A 17,367-nucleotide genomic window follows, 5' to 3' on the forward strand; every position below is an offset into this window, starting at 1 on the left:
GTGATAGATCAAAAAGTCCAAAATTAAGCTGTTAGTCAAAGCAAAACCCAAATGCCCTCTTCCTGGAAAGCATTAAAGAAACATCTATCTAGAGAGCTTCCACTCTATTCAACACTGCAGAAGTGCTGGCTAAAGACCTGGATTCAGTTGTGGAGGAGGAAAAACAGATTACAGTGTTCAGAGGAGAACAGGAATGATGGTGAGATTTATAAAATATGAGTGATGAGGAAAGAGGGAAGAAAATCTAGTTTGTTTAGTTCAAGCAGGCACACTATAGAAGATACCTGATAATAATTTTCCATGAGAGCCATGGTAATTATAAGAAGAATATGGATTGTTTTCTGTGTTCACTGGGAAAAAGGTAAAGACATCTGCAGAGCTACATCAAGGAAGACTTCTATTGGCTATTAGAACAATCTATTAGTGGGTGCTTGTTTGCTTTTATTGCTACTATTTCTAGAGTAAAAGCCAAATCCCCAGATTGCAAAAGCCCCAAAATATCAGTGAAGCATGGCCAATATTCAGCATCAAATGGTCTAGTTCTAGGCTTTCACCAGCTGCTGCACATCTTGCTTACCTGTTATACAGAAGAATGTCTGGTACCCAAATCTGGTCGGCTGGAAATCGCAAGTTCTGCACCCCCGGGTATTCATACTGATCCCAAGACAAGTAAACATCAACCCAGTACTGTTGGCAAATACATACATCAGATTATATGAGCTGGTAAAAGTCTTCAGAGCTGTCTGGAATATTATGGGAACAGAATGGATTTTCTAGTAGTAATAGCAGTATTATGATAATTGTTTTATTCTAGACTTTAATTATTATGAAGTATTAGCATATACTGAGAAATCCACAGTGTGATGATTGAATGCTGTGAGCTTTATTTTAATTTAGTGTCTAACCTCTCCACCTTGTGGCCTGAAGCCAGGCATCCCAAACCTTTTCTGACGGGCTGGCAAAACACTGGCAGTAGGCATCCCCATGAGGCATGGTGATTCTGAGCTGAGGTGGTTTGAATGACTTTGGTATCATCAATCATACAGGTACTACAGACTGAAAGTCCCTATTCAGTGGAAATAATTTAATCCGTTACAAAGGTTGGGTGACTCTTTTAATAACCACCTTGCTAGGACAGGTAGGCAAGTGAACTTTAAATCCTAAGGGGTTGTTTCTAATGCCCTATCCTACAACTCAACCCAGTTAATTCAAGAAAGGTGCTGGTACAGCTTTTATGCTGAACTTTGTGACTTTCAGCAAAGCTCTGTGGGAGGGTTGCAAGGGAAACAGTTATCAGTGCTATAACTGAAGAACACCTCTGTTGGGTCAAGACATCCACAGGCTCTTGTCTATAGTCCTATAGGTTGGCCTGGGTTTGTTTTTGCAATAGGAAATAACTCACTTCTACTGCAAATCCCAATAGGTAGCTGAGGAAGAAATAGTCTGTTCAGTTGCACCGATTAACATGAGACAGTTTTTGGCCGCTGAACTCAAAGCAGAATTAGTTCAATCATTCAAGTCTCCCACAGGTTATTCCCTCCAGAACTACATCCTTACTGAGCACAAGCCATTAAGGAGACTGGTTTACACACCATGAGAAAAGATCATACCTACCATACAAATTTTGCCTTCTTTGTCTCTGTCTACTTGCCTTCTTTGTCTCTGTCTACTCTGCTGCGGGCAGTCCTGAAGAGCCCTGTACCCCTGAGACCTTAGATGAAGTCAGGTCGATGGAGCGGTTTGCCTTAGTCGATGAGGAATGGGTTAGAGACCAGTTGAGCAATCTGGACATCCATAAATCCATGGGTCCAGATGGGATGCACCCGCGGGTGCTGAGGGAACTGGCGGAAGTCATTGCTAGACCACTCTCCATCATCTTTACCAAGTCTTGGGAAACGGGAGAGGTGCCTGAGGACTGGAGGAAAGCAAATGTCACTCCAGTCTTCAAAAAGGGCAAGAAGGAGGACCCGGGTAACTACAGACCGGTCAGCCTCACCTCCATCCCTGGGAAAGTGATGGAACACCTTATCCTTGGTACCATCTTAAGGCATATCAAGGATAAGAAGGTTATGAGGGGCAGTCAACATGGCTTCACCAGGGGGAAATCATGTTTGACCAATCTCTTAGCCTTTTATGAGGAAATAACACAGTGGATGGATGATGGCAGAGCGGTGGATGTGGTCTACCTTGACCTCAGCAAAGCATTTGACACAGTCTCCCACAGCATCCTCACGGCTAAAATGAGGAAGTGTGGACTGGATGATCAGGTAGTGAGGTGGACTGCGAACTGGCTGAAGGAGAGAAGCCAGAGAGTTGTAGTCTATGGGGCTGAGTCTAGTTGGAGGCCTGTGACTAATGGAGTGCCTCAAGGGTCAGTACTGGGACCAGTATTATTTAATATATTCATCAATGATTTAGATGAGGGAATTGAGTGTACTATCAGCAAGTTTGCTGATGACACTAAGCTGGGAGGAGTGGCTGATACGCCAGAAGGCTGTGCTGCCATCCAGCGAGACCTGGATAGGCTGGAGAGTTGGGCAGGGAGTAACTTGATGAAATATAACAAGGGAAAGTGTAGAGTCCTGCATCTGGGCAGGAACAACCCCAGGTTCCAGTATAGGTTGGGGAACGACCTGTTAGAAAGCAGTGTAGGGGAGAGGGACCTGGGGGTCCTAGTGGACAACAGGATGACCATGAGCCAACACTGTGCCCTTGTGGCTAAGAAGGCCAATGGCATCCTGGGGTGTATTAGAAGGGCGCTGGTTAGTAGGTCGAGAGAGGTCCTCCTTCCCCTCTACTCTGCCCTGGTGAGACCGCATCTGGAATATTGTGTCCAGTTCTGGGCCCCTCAGTTCAAGAAGGACAGGGAGCTGCTGGAGAGAGTCCAGTGCAGGGCAACAAAGATGATTAAGGGAGTGGAACATCTCCCTTATGAGGAAAGACTGAGGGAGCTGGGTCTCTATAGTTTGGAGAAGAGGAGACTGAGGGGTGACCTTATCAGTGTCTATAAATATATAAAGGGGGAGTGTCACGAGGACGGAGCCAGGCTCTACTCAGTGGCAAACAATGATAGGACAAGGGGTAATGGGTACAAACTGGAACACAAGAGGTTCCACTTAAACTTGAGAAGAAACTTCTTCTCAGTGAGGGTGACGGAACACTGGAACAGGCTGCCCAGGGAGGTTGTGGAGTCTCCTTCCCTGGAGACATTCAAAACCCGCCTGGACGCATTCCTGTGTAACATTATCTAGGTGTTCCTGCTCTGGCAGGGGGATTGGACTAGATGATCTTTCGAGGTCCCTTCCAATCTCTAACATACTGTGATACTGTGATACTGTGTGATACAGGGCCAGCAGCAGACCTGACAGAAAACTCTCTCACCCAGAGCCCCTCAGTGAAGACCAGTTTTGCGTATACTGCATGACTGGTGCAGGTCATGCCTCAACTGCAGCAGGTTTCAGAAGAGGAAGGGGGAACATTTATGGATGAGGTTTGTAAACCAGGAGGAAAAGCAGTTTTCCCAATGACGTGCCTGAGCACTGCTAGCAGGGGCTGCTTGCCACACCTGGCCACCCCGCTGCCCAGCCCAAGCAGTCTCCATGTAGTCCAGCATGGCTGCATCACTGCTGTGTTTGGTGGCAAGTGCAGGGGATATTTGTGCCCTGCCCTCCTCGCGGGCAGCCCTGGCTCCCCGTTTCAGACAGAGGTGGGGATTTTTCCAGAAGCCATGAGTGCAGGATGCCTGGCTCTTGCTGGCATTTGGCTCCTTCACAAGAAGTCCCTGTCACCGGCCTTGGAGAAGGCCTTGAGCCCCTTGAAGAAACTCTTCTTCAGCTATGGTGGGACCCGATCTTTGGGCTCTTTGTTACTAAACCCGTACATCTGCTGGCCTAACAATGCTGCAAAGGTCAACAGGTCCGCCCAAAGGATTTATGACATCTCAGTGCTAAAAGGAGCACTAGAGGAATTCTAAGATGCCTGCTTTTTTTCACATTATAAACAAGTTAAAAATATATCAGTCTTGCTTTTTGGCTAAGATACCACATTCAGTAGTTTGCTATTAGAAAAGAGGTTTTTCCTTATTGACATAGGTTACTCACCATCTGCAGCCAAGCATTTGTAATCAACACCTGATTCTTCTCATCCTTTGAATGAAAGGGGGAAGGAAAGGGAAGAAAAGACAAAAAAGAAGGTGAGACTCAAAGTACAGCTTGATTACAGGTCAAGAGTTTCCGTTTCCTTTAGAATACTCAGATTCTCAGGTTAAATAGCCACAAACTTTATGGAGTAGACTGAGCTCAGTGCAAAACCACTGAATTGTATGGCACAAAAAATAACAGTTCTTTTCTACCTCTAAACCTACAGACCTCCTGCATTTACCATAACTGATCAACAATAAAAGTGTAAATACTAGATAATTGCTCTTACTTTGCTGGGGACAATCAGACTGCTTACCAAAAGCACAGGCTTTTCTTTCTAGCTAGCTGGTCAAAACAAGACAATTTCCAGTATCACAAGTTGGAGAGATTTTATGCTTTATTTGCTGTACTGCAAAACAACTGTGAAATGGTGCTGGAACTGCTGCTCTTTTGGAGTGATCACATTATGTAGCTTAGCTGAGGCTGGAGGGGAAGGAAGCGCTAACCTTGGGCAAAAGGATACAAATGCTGCTTTAGAAGAGCTCATATGGTGCCTACACAAATCAGGAGTCTATAGGTTCATATACCTGCATGAAGAGGCCACAGGGATGCAGCTCTAACGCACAAAAGAGAGAAGCTGTCACCCAGCTGGTCTCCAAGTGTTGTGGGGAGCCACAGCGTGCCCAGCTTGCTGCAGCTGGCCTGCAGGTGCAGCACCCTGCAGGGCTACTTCCAACTGCAGGGATGGAGAAGCAAGGCTGCAGGGTTACTTCAGGGTTACATTCCAGATCCACATCCCTGCCCCACACAGCTCCCATTATCAGCACATGCCCTGGGCTTCCCAAGAGCTGAGGCTGGGGTACTCAGTGGGGCTGGCTCATGGTATGCCCAGCTGTCTCCACACCATTGGGAGGTGTTTCTTCCCCCTCAGAGCATAGAATCATAGAATCACAGAATCAACTTAGTTGGAAAAGATTATCAAGTCCAACCATTACCCTAGAACTGCATCACCTGTATTTAACCCTTACCTCTCCAGAGGCACTGCAGCTTTGACAGAGGTGCATCCTCAAGCTTGGTTTTGATGCTGTAGCTGGGGCAGGCCTGACCAAGACAGCCACTATCTGAGAAAACCACATTCTTGGCCAAGAGGCACAGCAGAGAAGCAACAGTTTCCCTCTTTGATTCAGCTCAGCTGTCTTGGGCACATATTGGAAGGCACAGCTATGGCCTGGCCCAGGTGACTCACTTGTCCACAGCAAAGTGAAATCACCTTCAACGTATTTTCTCACAGATTCCCACCCTGTGGTGCACTGACTAGACTTACCTTCCTATAGGTAAGTTGAAATAAACTGATTTGGGCCCCTGAAACACTACTCTTCTTTAACTACAGGCAAAATTTTTGTTTTCTTCTTTCTTCCACAGCCATTGAGAAATACCTAACTCATGCAGAGACTGGAGATCAGCTACATTACAAGGAAGATAGTATCTCCAAAGGACAAAGATATATTTTAGCATCAGACAAAGCCACTGTGAAACTGCAGCAAACCCAGTGAGCTGCAGCCCATCACTGCTGGACTGCAGTGATCAGACAGCAGGGTACAACACAGAAGTGTGGGAATGTGGAAGTACCAACAGGATACAAACATTCATGGCAAGTATGCTGTAGAAACAGCCAACATGAAGCTTCACCAAGATGCAAGATGATATGTTGACCTAGCAAATTTCTAAGGACAATGCCTACCCATGGGCCCAGGCTGAGGCTCTCTCCTAACTAAGTTAACTTCCCGGGGTCACAATGCAAATCCCCAGCTGCTCCAGATGGCTGAGCTACCTATTCACATGTCTGTGTTCATGCCATGTGAAGTATGTAAGGCTATTTTCAGTGTTTGGGGTGGGAACACTGCAATTGCAGACTGCTCTGGCAGGCAATTAAACCCTACAGAGTACCCTGGGCATGCATGCCCTCTCTGGTCATGTCCTCAATTTAGAAGATAAATTACTGTGTGTGTGCCACTGTCCTTCATGCCAAATATCTATCTCACTACCACCTTTCCTGCTGCACTTGAGTCCATGCCACTTCTACTCTTCATTGGCACTCAACATCCACAAAGCTTGCTCTCCGAAACCACAAGGTAAACCACAGTCCTGAAATAGGCTTGGCTTTTTGGTTCACTCTGAACCTAAATTATATTATACTTTTTGTAGTACTTATTGGCTAACAAGGTAGCAATGCCAAAACTGCCTTACTCACTTTAGAAAAACACCAGTCTGCTCACCTTCAGCAACATTCATGCTCTTTCTTCCCCTCCTCTCCTTCTTTCCTACAGAGCTCTCTACAGAAAAGCTCTCCTGTAGCTCTTCCTCTACAGAGCTACCCTCATGGTACATATGTAAAGAAACTACCTCAGAAGTGCCATGGAAGATGTGAGCTGCTCAAAAGTAAATTGCATCATCTCACTGAGCTGCACCACTTGGCACGTACCTTCTTGTATGAGGCCTCTAGGTTTTAGTTCTTGTGTGTAACACACCGGGGACTGAAGACTCAGGCTAATGCATGAAGCAGAACTGCCTGTGGAAGCTTCCTAATTACTGATTCCCCAGCTCAGATGGTACTCGACCAGTGGTACTGCTGAGCCCTTAGCAGAAACCTTGTCTGTGTCATAATGTCCTCTATTTTCTCACTTGGGTTGTTGGAGTTGCAGAAACCTCACAACCTGGAAAGGCAGACATAATTGATCTCGAGAATTCCTGGCTCTTTTGGCACTATGGACAGTTACTCTCTGCAATCAGGATCATGTGCCCAGAAAAAACAAACTTCAGGAATGAAACAGGACTTTGCCATACTCCTCCACATAAAACTGTCTATCACACTACTTCCTCTTCTGCTTCTCGAGTTCCCTTGAAATCTTCCTAAGCTGCTTCTGCTGCTGAAAGACACCAAACAAAAATCAGCTGTGATTTTATGTCATTATACTGCTCATACATTTCCTTTTCACTTCTCTGCTGCTCCCCAGATTTTGGCAGCATATATGTGCCTTTCTTTGGGCATATCACAATCTACCTCCAGAGGCCCCATCCCTCTGAAGCTCCCTTAGTCCCCTTGGTGGCAATTACTGAAGCAATTATGAAGCCTACAGAAAAAATAAATAACACACAGGACTAAGCTTGCTAAGACACATTTTTTTAGATGCTAAAGGATTCAAAGGGATAAACACCAACTTGGAAAGGTATAAAACCCTAAAGTGAAAAAAAAAAAACAAACCAACAAACCAGACCTGGTAATTGATGGGGTTACCAGAGCTATCTGTGTCAAGTGACGTGGGAATTGAAAGCAACCCAGCAACAATAGAGGCTGTGTCTCAGTGACTGATACAGGTCAGTCTCTCTCCCTCCGACTGATGCTTTCCTGACCACCAATGACTTCTCAGACGTCTTCTAGGGATGGAGAGCATGATGCTTCCCTGACTCACTTATTAAATCCTAGACATATTTTGTATTGCTAGCCAACCAGTAATTGCTTTATACTTGTAAGTTGCACACTACTCTTACGAAGTCTTTCTGCATACTGCTAAAGAAGCCTGAAAACCATGACCAAAGGTGGACTGCAAGAGCTAGGCAATTCCTTTCCTGTGCAAAATAAAGGATTGTACACATCTACATTGCACCCTATAGGGAAGAAGAGGAAGGGACCTTCCTCTTTTTGTTGGCTACCTAACAGCCACAGGGGGATGCATTAAAGTGCAGTGCAGATGTGAGAGGTCTATGGGTTTCCTGCATGTGGAGATGCCTCCTGTCAGGACCCTTTCAGGTGTGGCTGTTTACAAGTAAACTCCCTTTTACCTGGCATAGTAATTTTATACTTGATGGACTGCAAAAGAAGACATCTAGAGCTAACTTCTGTATTTCACAAAACTTTGTTGCCCTTACCTACTCCCCTGTCACACCTCTGTGAGCTTTTTGCTCAAAGTTAGATGCTAATGATCTTGGTAATAAGCTTTGACTCCAAGCATCTATTTCCGGTAGCATTAAATTTATTATTTGGGGTATCCTTTTCACAGTACTACTGTGCTCCTACTGTCCTGCTTTTCAAATTTGTTTTTCAGTCAAAGAAAAGCTTGTCTATCAAAGTTCTCACAGGCTTAAATACAGCCCTGCACAGTCTTCTTGTCTTGCCTTTTGATAACAGCAGTCAGCAAGAACACAAAGTCTAACCAGGGCATTGGAATGCTTACGTCTCTGTCATCCTGGGGGTTGGGAGGGAAGAAATGTCTCTTCAGGATGTTTTCATGGCCGTACAGAGTCTATTTGCATCCTTGCTTTCAGGCTGCTGAGCTTTCCAAGGGTTTTTGGCTTTATGGACAGCAAAACACAGACAGTGTTACTTCCATATTCAGCACTCATCAAAAAATGCAGCCTGATGGGTGCTTCTTAGTGGTACAGCAAGTCAGCAAGTTTTACAAACAAGGATGTGCATTTGACAAAAGTGCCTGGTTTGCAAGAGCAGCAAAGCTCACTTCACACTGGGCTGGCCTTTGTCCAGGTGTATTTGTAGGTTACAAAAATACTTACAGTAAACCATGAGATCATGTGTGTGTACTCTCTCCCAAGAGGTCACTGGCCAGTACCGCTTTAAGTAAAAGCTAATTCTAAACAAAAGCTTGGGAAGTGCTGGAGGTGGTTCCCTTACTGTGTGTCATTGGTTAGTGCAGAGGGATTTAAGGTTAGCTCTAAGGATTCCTTTCTTCCCAGGAGAAAACATGAATGATTCATCACACTGCTTTTCATGTGAGAGGTTTCTGTCTCATTTGGCAGTGTTAGCCTTAGGAATGACCTTCCCTCCATGTCTGGCAAGCTCTCAGCTCCTGGCTTTTCCCCCTCAGCAAAGGAACAAAACAGCCCTGATAAGATCCCATGTGAGACTGGAGATGACTGGTCCCCAGAGGTGCTTCTCTAGCACTCCCCTGAGAGTTCAGCTCAGTGGGCTGCAGATGTTCAGCTCAGACATGTGAGTTTGCTTCTGATATTCAAAAATGCTGGGAAAAGTTAATGCTGTTATCACTAGCTAGTGCAACAGCTGTCCTCTAAATCCTTCCTGTCTCTGTCTGGGTCATTTTCTCCCCTTTCTATCTTCTGCTTGACCCCTGTTAATTCTCTGTCCTGGATATCTGCTTATTCTTACAGCCACCTTTGACCCAAGGATAGTGACTGTTTGGTTTGTTGTGGTGCATGTGCGGTGACACGTGAATGTGTTAGTTCTGTTTTCTTTCCCTGCTCTCATCCAAAGCTTAGAAGGTATGTAGGTCTGCTTGCCTTTTGCACTGTTGCCTGTAAGTAGGTTCTCCCTTGTCAGGCCAACATCTAAATAAAATGTATTATTCCCAGCCACATAATTACCAGGGTCATAGCACATGGACAAAAAATCCCAGAGCCCTTTCCAGTTCAGTAGTCACATCATATGGTAATGTGTCATCTCTGTAGCAAGGCATTTGTTAATAGGTGACTAGCAGGCATCATTAAACCTTGTCCTCTCAGAGCTACAGAACTGGGAGTTGAATCAGTCACTTATTTATTGCAAGATACTGGCCAGAAAAGTCACAAATTGAAAGGTTGCTCTCAGAAATCACCAAAGGCCATACATGGCTACTTTGGTTAATGTCCTTTTTTTCTTTTTTAACATTGTTTTTGTTTTTTAATACAAGAATGGATGTCCTTGGAAAGATTTTTAGCAGAGGCATTGCCTCTGCACAGGATTTTGAAGAAGAGTATCAAAAGGAATTGATGAGGCTTTCAAATATTTGCGTACTCAATCTGCAACTGCAGCAGGCAATCCTTTCTACTGCTTGAAACAGCCATCTGCCACAATCTTCAGCAGATTAACTAAAACTCATCTTAAATGCAGTGTATGGTTGAAGTCTCACAACACCGGATAGCTTAACGAAAACCCAGGTTGCTTTGGTAACATTCAGTAAGTATCGCTGGACAGCCTTTATATCTAAGGGGTGTCATTAAACAGTTAGAATAAATGTTGCCATAGTAACATCAACTTTGAAGAGATACCTGAAGATTAAGTATGTCATCTCAATACCTGTAACAAAGAGGAGAAATACAGGGGGAGAGATACAAAAATACATTGGAATAACAAAGGATGAACAAATATCCACTGACACCTGCTAAGTATTTCTTTGCCCATCAGGACTGAGATGCATTGTCAAGTTAAGAAAGATATGGTTAAGAGCTCATAGTGGAACAACCACAACATTCTCCTTTTGTTACCTTTCTGCTTTGGCTTTTTCTCTTATGAATGATTGGAGGTGATGTCTTGTAAGCATCTTCCACCTAATGTTGAGCCATATTCCCACCTGTTGACACTGGCTTCTTTTTCACTGTGGGCAAGCAGTGCAATCTGCCTTTGGTCTTTGAACTGGGTAGCAGCATGACACTGCCTGGTCCCACTGCTTCGAACAGCCCACCATGCTCTTCTCAAAAGAGCATTCTGAGTGGAGTAGCATGGCTCCCTACCTGCTGTTTACAGCAGCCCTGTATACACTTGTTTTCATAGCAGGAGCTTTACATATTGGAGGGTCTGGCCACTGTCCATTCACACTGTTCCCCTTGCAAATGCCCAGAGCCAGCCACTTTAAGAAAATCTGCAAAAGACATAGCATTCAAACAGGGGCTGTGTAAGAACAGCCTGCAAATACAGGAATGTGAGCTCTGCTCCTCAGGAAACATAATGCGTGGCCAACAAAGGCTTTGAAGGATGTTCCTTGTGAAGGCCTTGGCTCCCTATATGTCAGAAACCACAATTTGCTTTGTTATGAATGTCAAATGAGAAGGCCTGGATGTAAAACCTGCAGCAGAAAGTACTGAATCTGCACATTCCCCAAAGGCAAGAGCAGGAAGAAGGAACATAGGAAGAAATGGGAGTTTGCTGCTGCCAGCCAGGGCATCCAAGGAGGCAGCTCTCCCATTCACTAACACAGCAAGTGACTGAAGGTCTGCCAAGCCTACAGATTTTTGCCTTACCTGCCTTATTGCCCACATTTTCCAATTTAAACTGCCACTATGGTGAAAAAAGGAAGACTTGTTCTTATGCTGCATATGTCACATGACCTTCAACCAGGGCTGTGAGTACCTGTCTTAGGAAACTAGGGGTTTTCTTCCCAAGGTGCAGCTTCTCAGCCATCCCTTAAGATCAGTACTGCTGTGAAGTGTGTCATGTTACAGGCTCCAGCACTGGTTTTGAGACTGTTGGACCTCAAGTCCTTCAACAATGACCTGAAAATTCCAGGAACAAACTTTTCACAGATTCTGGGGAGAATGAAGACACCAGCCTTGTCTTACTGTTTCACAGATGCTTTTCATGGAAACCTAGAAGCTGGGTTAGAGGTCCCTGCATGGCTTTCCAGCATAGCATTGCTCTCTGCTTGGACGAACTGAGATACATACTTGGTTCCTGGGGGAAAGGATGTTATGTCACCATCCAAAAGCAGTCAGTCCTCCATTAAAATCCCAGGTCATCCACACATAGCATGTAGGTGGTTTCTATATTCTCCAGGGTGGATACCTCATCCTGAAATACCCCTCTATGTGTTTTGTGTGCAGTCAGCAGGTGTTTCAATAAACAAAACTAGACATGAATTGTTATTCCAAGCTATTCATTATTCATTTACTTTTTCAGCATTTGAAGTCAAAGGGAAAGCAGTAGAAGAAGGGTTGAGAAAAGTCCCAAATAGGCCAATCGTGAGAACTTCAGACTCACTCACACTCAGTCTAACTGCAAGGCTGCCTTTGCTTTTTCTTCCTGTATTTGCACACTGCTGTGACCCTACAGGAAAGTAAAGGGATGCAGGCCTGTTCAAAAACTCAAATGAGTGCTTAAAGCCTGTGATCAGGGATGGAAAGGTTGTTACTGAGGAGCTGAACTCACTGGCTCTCAGGGTTTACACTCAGAGAACAGTGTTCAATCATAGAATCATAGAATGGTTTGGATTAGAAATGACCTCAAGATCATCTAGTTCCAACCCCCCTGCCACGGACAGGGATGCTTCACACTAGACCATATCTACCCAAGGCTCTGAACAGCCTGGCCTTGAACACTGCCAGGAATGGAGTATCCACTTCTTTGAGCAACCTGTTCCAGTGCCTCACCACCCTCACAGTAAAGAACTGTAAAGCTAAGTGTTAAGATAGTAACCTCCCAAATACTGAAAAAATAAAAAGTACTAGGTCCAGCACCATCCCAACAGCTTTGGTTTAACTGCTTTATTGCAATTGGTGGAGTTAGAAACATCACCATTTGCAGTGCCCCTGCCATATGCTAGCTTCCACAGTCCCCTGGCAACAGCAAGGCATGGCCAGAAGTGTCTGATTTTGGGGACCCTGCTGCCTTTCCCAGATGGAGTTGTGGAAAATGTTTTCCATTTCAAACAGCTAAACGTTTCTTCAAAGGATGACTTTCTTAACCTACCACTGCTATTACATTCCTGAGTTCTCCTAAGTTCATCAGGAAAATCTCACCTTAAATAAATTTTGCTACTGTGCACCTTGGGGAACTGATGTAAAAGTACTAAAGATGCTTAAAAATCCTTGATGGATCAAATTAGTTACCCAAGATTATGGAATATACATGATCTAAATTCACACATCTTCAAAGAACATAGTACAGACTTTACACCAGGCAGGCAGTAAATTGGTTAGTTATTGTGAAATACCCAAGCTGGATGACCATCACTGAACACCTCAGAAGGAAACCAGCCATTCTTTTGTTAAAGCCAGAGCCATCAAGTACAGTTTGAGGAACCATGCTGAGACAAAACTGTTTTGCTGCTCCCTAAGTGAGGTCTCTCTGCTCTTTGACCTAAGTCAGGCAGAAGCCAATGAAAAAAAGCTGCAGTTGTAATTCATATAATTAAGACTTCATCATAATATCATAATGCTTCATGATGATATGTCCATAAAGTAGTATTATACGGGAAGCCATAATATCCATAATTAACTTCATTGTGCTATAAAACTCACTCGTCGTGTTTAATTGGTTTAGTGAGACTGACATTTTCATAATGCCTGGCACCTAGAGGGCAGGTGTAATAATAATTCATGGCTCCATTAGCCCCGGTTTTCCCTTCTTCAAGCTTCTCCCGTGCTAATGAAGAGGACAATGTATTTAATTTTTCCTCCCAGAGTTCAAAATTCATCACACTATGTGAGTTTTATGACCAGAAGAGAGAGCTTGGGATTTAACTTTAATGAATCTGTTGGTCTAGCAACCTTTCTGTAATTTTTCTGCCTGGGATTTTAATGACTCCTATTCATGATCATTAATTACTGATTTTCAGCTTTTATAGAATCATAGAATAGTTAGGGTTCGAAAAGACCTTAAGATCATATGGTTCCAACCCCCCGCCGTGGGCAGGGACACCTCACACTAAACCATCTCATCCAAGGCTCTGTCCAGCCTGGCCTTGAACAACTCCATGGATGGAGCATTCACAGCTTCCCTGGACAGCCCATTCCAGTGCCTCGTCACCCTGACAGTAAAGAACTTCTTCCTTATATCTAATCTAAACTTCCCCTGTTTAAGTTTTAACCCATTAACCCCTTGTCCTGTCACTACAGTCCCTAATGAAGAATCCCTCCCCAGCATCCTTATAGGCCCCCTTCAGATACTGGAAGGCTGCTATGGGGTCTCCACACAGCCTTCTCTTCTCCAGGCTGAACAGCCCCAACTTTCTCATGATACCCAGTTTGTTTTCCTTCTCAGTTACACTGTTTTGCATCAGTCTTACTGCTCTAGTCTCACTGAACTTGCTCTTGCCAGATAAGACTCAAATTTCTGGTGGAGAAAAAAGTTTCTGGAAAGATACATGGCTTGGTAGAGTAGGTCTATACAAAGAGAAACAGAGTAAACAGCTTACAAAGGCTACACAGGAAGCCCATTGCTGAACACGAAGGCATTTCTAGAAAAGGAAAAATAAAGGTACTTTAATCTGAAAAGAGTTGAAAGAGTCAGATTCTCTCTCTAGCACTTATCAATGGTGTGTAATTAAAGAAGTCTCAGAATCCCGTTTTATAATCCTCTCCTTATTAATTCTTTCTCTTTCTTATATTCTGTCTTTTTGAATCTTGCATAGTCAAGCTTACATTGTTGAAGTCATCTGGCCATAAAAGATTTGTACAGGATGTACTGTTAGGATTACAGTTTAAGCTAGTGAACACCAATACTATATTGGAAATAATATGTGAACAGGTGCTTATGTGTACTGGAATATTTATATTGCCTTGAATCACCTGTCTGTTGATCTGGGTTTGCTACTTAACACCCAGCACAGAGATTTGAACATGTAATGGTGCTGTATTGAAAGGTGGGAGGGAATGACATACCTGCTATAAAGTCCGTTTAGGAAAGGAGGGGTGAATTCGAGCTAGAAGTTTAACCCTTGAACTTTCTGGTTGTTCAGTTTACCTGAAGAACCAGCCCTAGAAAGCCTCTGTCCTAGCAGATGGTATGGCTAGGAGGTTAACGGCTTGCTCTTGGGGCAGTACCTGGGGCCAGTGCAGGTGGCTACCACCCTTCTCTGCCCCTCTAGCAGGCCCAGTGCCAGCACTGGCCTGCTCACAGCCATGTAGCAACTCTTGCCTCTAACCACACCTCACAAAGGGGGAAACAGTGCCTGTGCCACATTAATACTCAACAGAATGAACAAGCACATTTTCAGATGAGAAAGCAGAGTGGTTTCACAAGTTGGTGGAGTTTATCAAGGCTCTTCTCTATTTTGCAGCTCATGAAGCAAAACCACTTAGATGCAAGGAAAGCAACTTCTTAAAGGAATTCAGACTGGACAAAGATTATGTGAAGAAACTGACACTATGAAGGCTGTGTCAGACAGTAAGTACCATAGGGCTAGGTGTTGCCTTCCTTCTGCCTTCTCACCTTCACCTTCTGGCACAGAGTCTACTGACAGGCAGCTTCTAGCTTTGGCGATTGTCACTCAAATGGAGTACATGTTTCTCCTCTTGTTTATTCCCCATGCTACGTGCATTTGCACAGAAACATTTAACTTGTGCCCCAATGAAGCTGGCTTACTGGCTGGAGTGGCAGCAATTCCTTTGTGATGCTCTTCAGGTGTTCTCCTGCTGACCTGTAATCCCCCTCAAGGCTCTGAGCAATCTCTTGCTGGCACTGGCATCTATCTGGTAGGAATGGGGTGGATTGATGTTCCTCTCCCCTGGCAACTTTAAAGCCTTCTTCACCAGCTTGGCAATCTTATGACTGAAGATGCTCTTCACCTTCTCTGACAAGTGAACCCCATCACCCCATCAGTAGACCATATTTCTCAAAGCAACTCCTATGGTCCAAGTAGCCAAACCCTCCCCGGCTGTGGCACCAGGCCCATAACCATTCATTGGTCTGCCAGATCTGACCAGTCCTTTCAAACCCCTTCCTTTTGACTAGAAGACTGATGAAAAACTATATGCACTCCAGAGTTTATGAGTCTTTATTTCCTCCCCAGGGAGCATGGTGCCTGAAGTCCACTCAGCTTGAGACCTTGCCTAGTACCCTGCTCTATTACGGTAATGGAGCATGCTGGACAGACAAGTACCTCAAAAGAGGAGCCTTGCACTTTGTTAGTGCATACACCACTGCCAAGACTGTCATGCTGTCTATCCCGTTCTTCAAGTAAGAAGCAGCTGTGCACAAATTGCTTTGTATTGTGCCAAGCAGGGCACAATCTACTCACCCCCAGCCTCCCATCTGAGTGGACAGAATGACAGCCTCTTGGTTTGCTTCATGGTGTGTCAGCTAATAGAGGTTACCTCTCCTTTGTACCTTGTCTACTACTCTTCACATCACTGTGGTTGTAACAACCCTCCTTTTAAACAGACATTTTCTTCAGCAGCTGGAGCACCCAGATGCTTCAGTCTGTCCAGCCAGACATGGAGACTGAGGGGCTGTGTCCACGCTCACGGCCTGCCTCCTGGGACCCACAGGAAGGTAGGGTAGGGACCCACAACATCAGTGTTTTGTGGATTTTCAGGCTGGTTGCTTTAGTCACTTACTGACGCCACAGTGACCTTTCTACTACAGGGACTCACCTGCAAGGGATTTTCTGTCCCTCCCCAGAGGAGGCAGGTACCTTTTCACGTCATGCAGGGTAAACCCTTCAGGTGACTCTGGATGTTTTTTAAAACAACATGAGTGCAGTTTGCAAGACCATGAGCCTGAGACAAGTCATAATGCTCTGAGCTGATTAAATTCTACCATCTGCAGTGTGTGCAGATTGACGGAAGCAAAGCATTGTTTGTGCTATGAATGACCATTTAGATTACCTCTTTCCTACAGTCAGCAATCAAAAGGGAAGTCTGGAATTAAGTTTGTTGCAATGGACATTGTCATAATGCAGATAAAGTGCTTAAAGAAGTGCTGATTTCCTGAACGGAAGGGTTACACACGTGAATGTGAAAAACAACTGAAAAAAGGTTTTATGTAACTGCTCCTGACTGACTGAATTTGAAAATGTACAGTCACAGCCCTAAAGCTAAAATCTCCCCTTTACCACCCCTAACCTTCAAATTACTGCAAGAAAATACCACCAGAAAAAGGACTGGAGCAAGATCTTCGGAGCTAAGATGTTTCTGCTAAACCTGGAACTGGCTGCTGAAATTTACTTGAAATTAGCTGGAGGATTTTTCTGCTCTTTTCTGGGAGCTCCTGCTGTAAATGAATGACTTTGGTTCAGAGTATTATCTCCTCTCTCTTCCAGATCAATGCAGTTTCTAACATTTCAAAACAGAAAGCTGTTTGCCCTCCCTGAGCGGCTGCTGCCTGCCTCCAGGAGCACCACTCAACCTGCCACTTCTATGGCACAATGCTAGGGGCTAGACTTCCAGGGTCCTACTTACCCATCCAGGGAGAGCACCTGGTGCACCACACATTTCCTGAAAGATTGAGAAAACTTTAAACTGTTTAAATATGTAAGGCTTCTGTCAAACTGGTTTGCAAATGCACAAAAATTTGCACATCTCTCTCTCTTTCTTGTGCCTTTCATAACTAACGGTGCATTGGAAAGCAGCCCATAATACTGACTATGGAAAGGGTAACAGGAAAGAAGCACTAATGTGTTCAGTTGTTTGCTGTATTGACAGGATGGAGGTAGTAAAAATTGTTCTTCTGGCTTAGTTTTTCCATGTAGATGACAGCAATTCTCTCTATGTATCACAGTTTATC

At 44.5% G+C, this 17,367-nt stretch overlaps 1 protein-coding gene across 2 annotated transcripts in view; it reads right to left on the reverse strand.

The window, feature by feature from the left end:
- The window catches only part of LOC133270141 (neuronal acetylcholine receptor subunit alpha-7-like), a 57,258-nt gene that overhangs the window by 23,488 nt on the left and 16,403 nt on the right, over positions 1 to 17,367 (reverse strand). For both annotated transcript variants that reach the window (XM_061455077.1, XM_061455075.1), the window contains exons 3-4: positions 4,101 to 4,145; positions 578 to 687 (exon numbers count right to left, since the gene is read on the reverse strand). In XM_061455077.1, the coding sequence (XP_061311061.1) occupies positions 578 to 687; positions 4,101 to 4,145 (155 nt within the window). The remainder of the gene's footprint in view (positions 1 to 577; positions 688 to 4,100; positions 4,146 to 17,367) is intronic.

This window comes from Pezoporus flaviventris, unplaced genomic scaffold (genome assembly GCF_033815535.1).
Source record: "Pezoporus flaviventris isolate CSIRO_AGI_PZ_B2104156 unplaced genomic scaffold, CSIRO_AGI_Pfla_v1 ptg000018l, whole genome shotgun sequence".
NCBI classification, from domain to species: domain Eukaryota; kingdom Metazoa; phylum Chordata; class Aves; order Psittaciformes; family Psittacidae; genus Pezoporus; species Pezoporus flaviventris.